Source organism: Lupinus angustifolius, chromosome LG15 (assembly GCF_001865875.1).
Source record: "Lupinus angustifolius cultivar Tanjil chromosome LG15, LupAngTanjil_v1.0, whole genome shotgun sequence".
NCBI classification, from domain to species: domain Eukaryota; kingdom Viridiplantae; phylum Streptophyta; class Magnoliopsida; order Fabales; family Fabaceae; genus Lupinus; species Lupinus angustifolius.
Window position 1 is genome coordinate 16430811 of NC_032023.1, and position 10153 is coordinate 16440963.

General features: G+C 32.2%; 1 protein-coding gene across 3 annotated transcripts; it reads right to left on the reverse strand.

Moving 5' to 3' along the window:
• LOC109328418 (ACT domain-containing protein ACR3) lies at positions 296–9557 on the reverse strand. 3 transcript variants are annotated; one of them, XM_019561878.1, is made up of 9 exons: positions 9297–9557; positions 6684–6687; positions 4818–4928; positions 4214–4259; positions 3848–3962; positions 3447–3514; positions 2275–2889; positions 1426–1530; positions 296–827 (listed from the first exon to the last, which is right to left on the reverse strand). In XM_019561878.1, the coding sequence occupies exons 3-9, from the start codon at positions 4886–4888 to the stop codon at positions 507–509; spliced, it is 1341 nt and encodes a 446-aa protein (XP_019417423.1). In that variant the 5' UTR covers positions 4889–4928; positions 6684–6687; positions 9297–9557; the 3' UTR covers positions 296–506. The 3 variants fall into 3 exon arrangements, with proteins under 3 accessions (XP_019417423.1, XP_019417421.1, XP_019417424.1); XM_019561876.1 differs by lacking the exon at positions 6684–6687 and having other exon boundaries at positions 9295–9557; XM_019561879.1 differs by lacking the exon at positions 6684–6687 and having other exon boundaries at positions 9467–9489.

A 10153-nucleotide genomic window follows, 5' to 3' on the forward strand; every position in this document is an offset into this window, starting at 1 on the left:
TCTTGTACCATAATGTTTGAAGCATGTTTATGGCAAGAAATGAGATAACTGAAACAAATTCAACATGATTGGAAAATTAGAAAATATTGATTGAGAAATGTGTACTAAACAGTTGATGTTGTGTTTTTATGAATACTTTATTAGGGACATGGATTGATATAAGGCACATGGACAAGGTTTAGTTCTGAAAATCATAATTCAAGAAAAGTCTTCAATTGATTTAACAAGACCTTAATGATATTGTTATATGAAAATGTTAGACTAATTTTCACTCTACTGTTCCATTGAGAAAAAGGAAAGAAAATGAAAGACTTCATATATTCATTAAAAGGGTAATAGGACCAGAAAACTAAAACAAGATACATGAAAGATGAGGAAGTTATAGACGGAACAACATAAGTGATAAAGTACAAACACTGTCCATGTCTGAGACATAAACAGTTTTATTCTTCTATACATTATGATGTGTCTTTTACAGAGCAACCACACCAATTGCATGATGGTTCTCAATTCAAGAACCTCTCCAACAAGTTACCAAAGAAGAAGCTAGTTTTAGCCCATCCTTTTGTTTCTGGTGCTTTGGCATTGGCTGGCACCCTCTTAACATCCACCATCATTGTCTTACCGATTTCTTTACGAAGTGCTTCGATCATTTTCATGTCAACCGGGTTTCCTGAAGCATCCCTGACATAGAAGACATTCAATGCCTGTTCCCCTCTGGTGGATACACCTGCCCTACACACTGTCAAACCATTTTCTCTTAGAATCCTCGTTACTTCGGACAGCAAGCCTACTCTATCCTTTGCACACAGCTCTAGGCTCACACCCTGTGTTGTCCATGATCAGTATAATCAATGGTTAGACAAATATCATCTAATTGTCTTCAAAATTGATTATAGTGTGAAGAGAATAACAAATAAAGAATATGATAGTATGCTAGGCCAGCACTTGACTAATGATCAATTTGTATGTGACGAAAAATTTGATGTTTTCCCCTCTTCATTTATATCTTTCTACTTTAAGATATATAGGGATGTGGGTGATATTACATGGAGCATATAGATTCTTAAGTTCTACTGAAGGCAAAATGTATTAATTTTGTTAAGTTCAGAATACTTTCTGTTGTAGAATGACATACACTGCAGACTAATTTGAAGAGTGAGTAAAACATTGCCCAAACACTTTTGTGAATAGAAAGAAAGTGGTAAACAAAATGAGGGGGAAAAAGTAGATTGGTTATCTTAGAAGAGAGCATATGAAGAAGAGACACCTTAAGTATCAAGGGCAAATTAAGTGAAGTCATGTCCAAAGAAAACTAAGCTCCTTAGTGGAGCATTGAAGACTGAAAGAGAGCTTCATAACTGTCTTCTGTTTTTAGGCAATGGTTAAAGAAGCATATAGGAATTGGTTTAAATTGATTATTACCTCGCTTACTCTTCTTCTAATAGCAGCTTCAATGCATTTGATGACCCTTTCTTTCTCTCCTTCAGTATCAAGCGTGCATCCATCCATGTGCCGAATAAAGTATTCCTAAAAGAACAGCATGAACTGTTTAGTCTACATCAGTTAGATCTCTCTATTTTCTGATTTCCAAAAGCAATCGAAATTTGGATTTGTCCAGCTATGTCATATTGTCATTTCTTACACTCTACATGCTTCAAACATTATGGAACAATCAAATTGAAGCAAATTTAGTCATACAAGGCTTCAATAAAAAAAGTAGTAGGAAAACCAAATTGAGAAAAAATGTGTCTTATATATGTTCAGTATATAAAGCGCTACTTCCATTTCTTGCTTAGGCCATTCTGAGAATATGGTTTATGATAGAACACAAAGGGTATCATTTCATCCACATAGCTATGTCACCTAGTGATGAAAGACTTTGATTACTGTTGTGGAAAACTTTCTTAAGAAACAAGACACTTTGTTTAGAAACAACTAACACCCTGGACATTTGAATAAGAAGACAACAAATAAGTGATTATAGAGTCTGCCTGTGTGTGATTATATGTAGAAAGGAGTATTAAACACCTATTAAGTATATTAGCATGCAGAAGAGTACTGATCTACCTTCGAAGTAGAAAATCTGAATACAGAGTAAATTAGCATGCAAGAAAGAAGTGCAAAAAGGGAGGCCCAATGCACGAGATTCCCACCTAGTGGGGTCAATGGATGATAAATGTATATAGTCTTACCTTCGCAATCAAAGAGGTTGCTTCCAGGATTACTAATGTAACCTACCTGGGATGCATAAGGGCTACTAATGTAATATACCTGGGATGCATAAGGGGCATCTGATGAGATTGTGGCATGGAAAACAACGTATTGCATGTCAGTAAGAGTGCAGACAATGTCAAACATGAGTTTTGCCCGATCTTTGCACCGGACACTAACCACCGAATACCCTTTTTCCTCACAACATTCTATTGTGATTTTTGGCTTGAAAAAAGGAGGATTATCAACTTCTGTTGTTACACCAGAACCTTCGTAATCTCGATCAGCAAACAACATTTGATGGAGCCGCCTGTCCATATGAGTGAAACCCACAGAGAAACTAGTCCTAGCAACTTTTTCACCATCTTCACACCCACGCAAGATATTGTTTAGCTGCTCCTCGATAAGAGATAATCTTTTTGGATCATCCACAACTTGATTTGTAGCATCATTGATGTGAAGGACGCATGCTATACGCAGGTTATGAGTCCAAACTTCAGCTGCAACCACATTAAAATCAAGGCTGGCAAGGACAGCTGAAATCTCGGACAAGAGACCCGGGCGGTCTCTCCCAATAAGCTCAATGGCTGTATGATCACCAACAGAATGCACCCCAACCCGTTTGCCTGGCCAACTCTTTGCTCCTTCTTTGCTTTGGCTCTTTGGTCCTAGAGCCTATTGTAAGAAAAACTGTTAAAAGATAGCCCTTAGTATTTGATGTGTTACGTAGATCATAGATGCTATACTTCTCCAAAATTAAAGAAATGGTAGGGTGGCTAGGCTACTCACATGAGAATCTGATTAATGGTTTCTTCTAGATATATGAGTAATATACTAATTAATTTCATGGTACTACAGAATTAGCTAGTGAATCTATAGCTTCCTTCCAGATTTGGAAGAGCATTTGAGACTCAAGCCTCGGACAGGAGCAGAAGTCATATCTGGTTTCAAATTTATAGGAAACTTTAGTGCTTGGTTTATACTAGTCCATAGCTTCTTCCGGAACTAAAGTAAGAGTTCTCAATCATGCCTGGTTTCTTTTCTTTTGAGACTGAGAAAGCTTATACTTCAAGCATTCCTCCTTTGGAATGTTATGTATATTGAAAGAGTTGTGCTACTTCAATTCTTTACATCAACAATTTTAATTCTTTTACATAGAGGTTAGATTGCTATTATCAAATCTTAATATACGAATATATCTACTAAACATAGTAGAGAAAGAATGTGTATACCTTTTCAATGATGTCAATGGTCTTACTATCTGTTATCTTCTTTCCTTGCTGATCCGTGACATGAAAAACTGTTCATTCCATTAGGTGATTAAGTTAGATACTTGAATCAGGTAGGGAGTTTTCCCTACATTGAGCAAGAGTATGTGTGTGTCTACGCGTGTGCCTCATTTTCATGACAACTTTGTAGTAACTATATGAAAAGTGCAATTTTAAACTCCATGTACTTATACATGCCTTGTAGAACACATTAATATAGTTAAGAGAAAAAATGTCAATAATGAATTGCAGAGCAACTTGATAGCAGCAAAAGTTTTTAATTAGGCTAATGACAAGCATGAACAAAACACATCAATCTAGTCAACACATTTCAAGTGAAAGGTTCAATTCAATCACAAACATACCATCCATAAACCATCCTCCGTCGGAAGATATGTAAGCTTTGGTAATTATGAACTCAAGGTCTGTCAAGATTTGCACAACTTCCAGCAGAATTCCAGGTTTGTTAACACTATCAACCTGCATCGAAAATCCATTAGTACAACCACTAATCTCCAAGTTATTGATTCTTTTTCAAGAACCATTAAAATTATAATGCACTAATGTGCACATTTGTAATGAATAAATAAATCTTTTAGCATTCAAATGATACCTTGATAGCATTAAAATTCAATTTTGGACAAAAAAAGCTCCAGGGTTCAAGAAACATAAAAGACCACACAAGCAAGACTTCCTAAGAAGTCAAAACTAATTATTTTGAGAAATTATACCTTGATCAGTGTACAATCATGGCAAGTAGCATTGTCCACAGAGACCCTGCAAAGTGCAAATAGAGTTTACCATCAACAAGTCACTTCTTTCTGGCTGTTAGAAATCCAACCATAAACCTTAATTCTACAAGTTATTGAGCCCCTTATTGAACTATTCATTGAGTTTGTGACCTCTTCCTTTGACATGGACTACCTAGAAATCAAAGCAGCTTTTTAATTTCTATATGCTGTTCTTTTCTTGGTTAATTCAAGGCTAGGGAAAATGTTAAACTATTCTTGAATACCAACATTGAAGTTTGTTTTGTTATGATTTAGAAATCCATTCCTCTGATTAATTTTCCTAAAGAAACTATTTTTTTTATACTACCAAGGTATCCCTCACCCAAAACTAATCTCTTTCAAGGTGTGTGGCTTCCTCTCCCAACAAATGTCGCTCTCAGGAACCAAAATCTTTGACATTTTAGTCTTTATAGGGTTTTAGCGGAGCCTTACACCACTAGACCAATGTTCGTAAAATGTGGGAAATTCCTAAAGGAACTATTTAATTTGCTTATCATTGAAAAAGAAGAAAAAAATGCAATTCAAGGTGAAGATAATAGTGAACCTTGGAGGGTTGAGTCTATTGCTGAAGTTCTCATACTCAGGATCAAAATATGGCCAACAAACTGTAGCCATTTAACCAACTTCTCAAGACAATGGAGGTGCCTTGTTTTTCCTGCATCATTGTGAAAAACTCGTCAGTTTAGAATGAGAAACAAAACCATGATTTTCTTATCCTAAGGTGAGGTACAACAAGCATTCAGAGGAAAACTTATTAGTAATGCAATCATTTCTAGAGCTGGTCCATGAAGGGAAAAATAATATATCAATTATTACTATAGCATATTGTTGGAATATGGTTTCAGAAAGGATGTGTAACCATAACAAAAGCCTTACTAGTAGCTTGCATTTGTATTTTTGGTGTATTTCTAATGCAATAGTCCTTTAGGCTTGATGCAAGTACCATATGGTGAAATTCAACTTTTTATTTAAAATTATGATGGTAGCAATAATTGAACTCAACCTTTTTGTCAAAGATGTTGATCCAATGTATTGGACAACATGAACAGGGTGCACATTCTCAACATAGCAGAATATAGATTTTACTTAATAAAGTGAATTGTATCATTGACTGTAGAGTTGATCCAACTTAACTAGTGATAATGGTCACCAGACAAAAAAAAGGAACATTAAGAATTGTTTATTTCTTTCTCTCTTGTTTTTTATAATAATAATAATAATAATAATAATAGAGGAGCCATCCAGGTACTTCAAGACTTATTCCTTATCCTAGTCATTAATTATAGGGAAATCCAATGGTTTGAACTAGTAAATAGATCTAAATCATTAGATGTTCATAAAATTGATGACCAGTATGAGGAGTAAGTTTAAAAAACTTACTCTTGCAGTAAGTGAATCTCCACTTATAATAATAATGTAATAATAATGTGTTCTTGTGGGGTGTGACTACTCCTCCCAGTAAGTGTAGTTTCCAGAAATTTAATCTTGACATTTTAGTCATCATGTAAATCTAGTATAACTTTATGTAATTAGAATAATATTTTATTAATAATAATAACAATTTGTTGTGGCAATGTAAGAGATAAACAGAAGTTGGTTAGTAATATAAGACCCTATTAATTATATCCTAGCACGTGATCAACACAATGCTTCAATCCACTCACATTGACTCACAACTTCAAGCATTCCTCCCTCCTTACTAATAAAGAATCATTGATTTTGCATGCTTCTTCTCTTGACCTTTGAACGTGATTTTAAGAATAAGGTAAGTGCTGAACATTCCTTGTCCAATAGATTAGGAAGGGAATAAAAGAATAAAGAGTTCAAAACTTCAAATGACAATGTCATCAGAATCATGGCATCAATAAAAGGAGACATTTTTTGTGCAAAAGATGAAATGGGTCAACTAATTAATATAGGCTTTGTAGAAAAAGAAAGAACATTTTACCCTTTGCCTTTTCTTTTGAGCTCAACTCAGCAAAAAGCATTTTACGGCACTAATAATAAAATTAATAAATTATAACCAAAGTTGACTTTCAGTTTTCTGAGGCTATTATAGTAATACTACTTCTCCCCATAAAAAAAATAATAAAACTATACTATCTTAAGACAAATTTTTATTATCTTTATGGGGGTAATGTCAACATTTTTTTGCCACTGTTTGATATCAGATCCATTTCATTCTAGAATCATCCTCATCCAACCTCCTTTCATGTAATGCATGGAAATAAAATACAAGTAATGAGTGTTTTTAAAAAAACTGAGAAACAATCCGATATTACAGAAAGAAGTAGAAAAAATTAAATTAAAGAAGACTGAGGGTGTATATAGCAATCTTTATGAAAATAATATATCAATTGTGTAGAACCTTGTTATTTTTAAGTCTATGTGTAATAATTTTGTCCACAACTTAAATTTTATAACACATATAATTGGTCACTATGTATTATAAAGTTGATGTGAAGTTGGCAAAAAACCATTATTCAAATGTTACCCTCCCTTCCCTTCACCTAAAATTCTTTATATAAACTAGTTATTTATTAATTACTTTAATTTATTAATACATTCAGATCTTTCTCTAAAGTTAATATTAATACATTCGATTTATTAATTACTTTAAAGATTAAAATAGTTATTACAAATGAGTTAAGTTGAAATGAAAAGAAGAGAATAAAAATGTTTAAACATGTAGATTAATTTCTATTTTATATAGAAGATGTAAAACACAATTAGGTCTTTCTCTAAAGTTAATAGCATGTAAAGTCTGATTCAATCCAAAGAAAATAAATATGCGAATTGACAGACATCAAGGATATTATAAAAATTAGTTTAGATATATTAAGCATAAACAAAACATTTCTACCAGGCCTTCGTAATATGGACCTAAAAGAATGAGAATAAAACTCTGCCACGCAACTTGTGTGACTACTAGAAAAGAAGCAAACAACTTGGACGAGGAACACAACGGAATCTCAAAAAATCGACCAAAAGCGACTTGAATGTGACATAAATATTTGATTCCAATTTCAACCCAAATTCTCTCTCTTTTCTTCATTTGGAGTTCAACAATGATATGATGTCACAAACTATGTTTAAAATCATATATCATATCAATAATACTGAAGCAAAAAAAAAATATTTAATTTTTTAATTAACATAACATATTTTATTAATGCAATATATGATTTGGGATAGCAGATCTTTATTCTAATTTAATCATCACATAAATATAAGGACCAAAGTGCATCAGTGGCAAATGAAACAAGGTATTATCTACAACTACATCTAACTAAAGACCTCTTATAAATTAGTGGAGAATAATATTGTTTTTCTTAAATTTTGAATCTACAGATATTTTTAATCATGTCTCTAAAGCAAATAGATAAAGGAAAACGATGAAAATTTGTATGGGTATTAGGAAGTGGGGAATGTTTGTTTGATTATAAAATTGGCTTTTATTCCCAAGTGTGAAGAGTAGTTGGGCCTTGGATGTGATTGGATGCAAAGCCATGAGTGTTACCACTTGGGCATTACCTTTTTTACAAATGAAAACAAGATAGCTTAAATGCAATTTTGGTTCCCTAAATTTATTTGTTTAGTAATTTTAATCCCTTAATTTATTTTGGTTATTTTGGCCCACAACTTTTATTATTTGCTAATTTTGGCCCATTGATTTAAAAGTAACTATAGAATTTTCTTCTTTTTAAAATATTAAAATATTTTCTATTAATGTAAATGTTACTTTTTCCATTTTAAATAATATTTAGGACATTTTTCAATATTATTTTAATGTTTTAAAAAAATCTGCTCAAGCTTGTAGGTGAATGACATGCGTCATCTTCCTTTCTAAGCCAATACCATTAGTTAACCTTTTGAACAAAATTTTCAATTAGAAAAAAATTGAGGGACAAAAATAAAATAGAGAACTATAATCCCTAAACAAAGAAACATATGGGAATAACAGTGAGCTATAAGGAGTAAATCATTACTATTTAAAAGTTTTATGCAAGTATTTGCTAGTCATTTTCATTGGAAGACGAGCTCAATGAGCTATAAGGAGTTATTTAGTAGTAGAGTGAAAATTGATTGTGCCCCCAAGTAAACTTTGACAACAAGGATTCACATATTGTAGTCATTTTGAGAAAGGTTTTATCCTAACCACAAATTACCTTATCAAAGATTCAAATACTAGACTCACATTGAGAATGGTTCTATCCTAATCATCACCATCACTGCATGATTCCTCTTACAAATTACCATAACCCATGGATTATTCTTACAAATTATATTAGATAGTGCTATTAGCACTTCACAATGTCTATCAACATTCACTATTCATCACTCAAAATTTTAGTTTTTTATTTTCTAAAATTATGATTGGTCCATATAGTATAAATAAGCATTTTGAAGTCTCCTCTTTTTATTCCATATCTTCTACTTCCTCTTAATGTACTTTCAATATGGATTAAATAAGATTATTTTAGTTAAATTATATCAAAATTATACATAATTTAATGATTTTTTAAAGTATATATTAACTTTAAACAATCTAATGTAAAAAGAGCATATGATAAAAGCAATGAAAGGATAAACTCTTAAATTAATGTCTTTATGTCCACTCATTCATATGGCATATATTTTACTAAGTGAAGAGAGCAATAATGGGAAGACACTTGGGTGGTGGTGGAAATAGAATTTATAATTATGCCTAACCACACAAGGAGCAGTAGTTATGGAATTTTTTATTTTAAGAAATAGTTCAACAACACTACAATTTTCAATTCACTATTGTCAACCTCAATCTCTATGGAAATCTCAACCTCAACCAGAGAACAAGATAGCAAAGTTTTCACTCACCTAGCACTTTCCATCTAAACACAAGCATATTAGTAACATTTTTTTATAAAAATAAAAAAAGGTAAAGGAAGAAAAGAGAGAAGAGAATTATTGAGTAATTGAGTGAGTAGAATAGGTAAATGGAGAAAAGGGTTGAGAAAGAGAGTTGAAGAAGAGAAACATACCTTAATTAATGAAAAGAAGTTATTGGTTGTTGAAATATTCCACACAACACCCAAGCAAAGCAGATTTATTTATAGGTATGAATTGAGTAATTATCACATGAGGGACAACTCAGGTGAGAGAGTGATGAAGAAATAAACAGAACAGAACAGAGCACTTCAGTTTAGGAGAAACCTTTGTGTCTCTGTTCTCTGCTTTCGACGTTGGAAAACCACTCAACCCTTCTTTCTCTCTCTTATGTCTTTCGTAAAAAAATATAAATGGTTTGGTGCTGCTGCTGCTGGGAGAACCCCATTAAATATCAAATAATACTTTTTTAATGTCAAATTAAAAAATGGATCATAAAATCAAAGATTAAATCACCGACCCAAGATAATTGCATTTAAGTGTTTGATTATTAAATAATAAATTAATAAACGTTTTGGAAAATGACTGGGCAACCACGATCTTGGCGTGCCGCGTGCTTGGCTGCGCGCGTATTCTCTCTCTCATACTTTTAAAACTAGAAGAATCATAGTTAAAATAAACTTATTTATTACTAAATAAACTAACTTAATTATAATTTTAGTACAATTGTGTATTTTTAGTTCTTTGTTTTATTTTGATAATATTAGTCGCTTAACTTTTTTAATTTATTCACGTAAGTTCATTCATTTATCTTTTCTCATTTTAGACATACAACATGCTTAAATAAATATCAAAACACCAATTGTTGGCTTATGATTCATTTTAGAGTAACAAATTGTGCATGTTAGTGGTTCTATATATCTATCACTTTTCAAAACGTTAATTAATCTATTGTTATTTTTATTATATCAGTTTTATTGTTTTAGAAATCAGCATGCCGTTTCTAAAATATTA

Coding starts and splice junctions, on each gene's coding strand:
- LOC109328418 (XM_019561878.1), bottom strand. CDS start 4,888: ATGGCTACAGTTTGTTGGCCATATTTTGATCCTGAGTATGAGAACTTC. Junction 4,260..4,817: donor AATAGACTCAACCCTCCAAG/GTTCACTATTAT, acceptor TGCACTTTGCAG/GGTCTCTGTGGACAATGCTA. Junction 828..1,425: donor TTAGAAGAAGAGTAAGCGAG/GTAATAATCAAT, acceptor TGGACAACACAG/GGTGTGAGCCTAGAGCTGTG.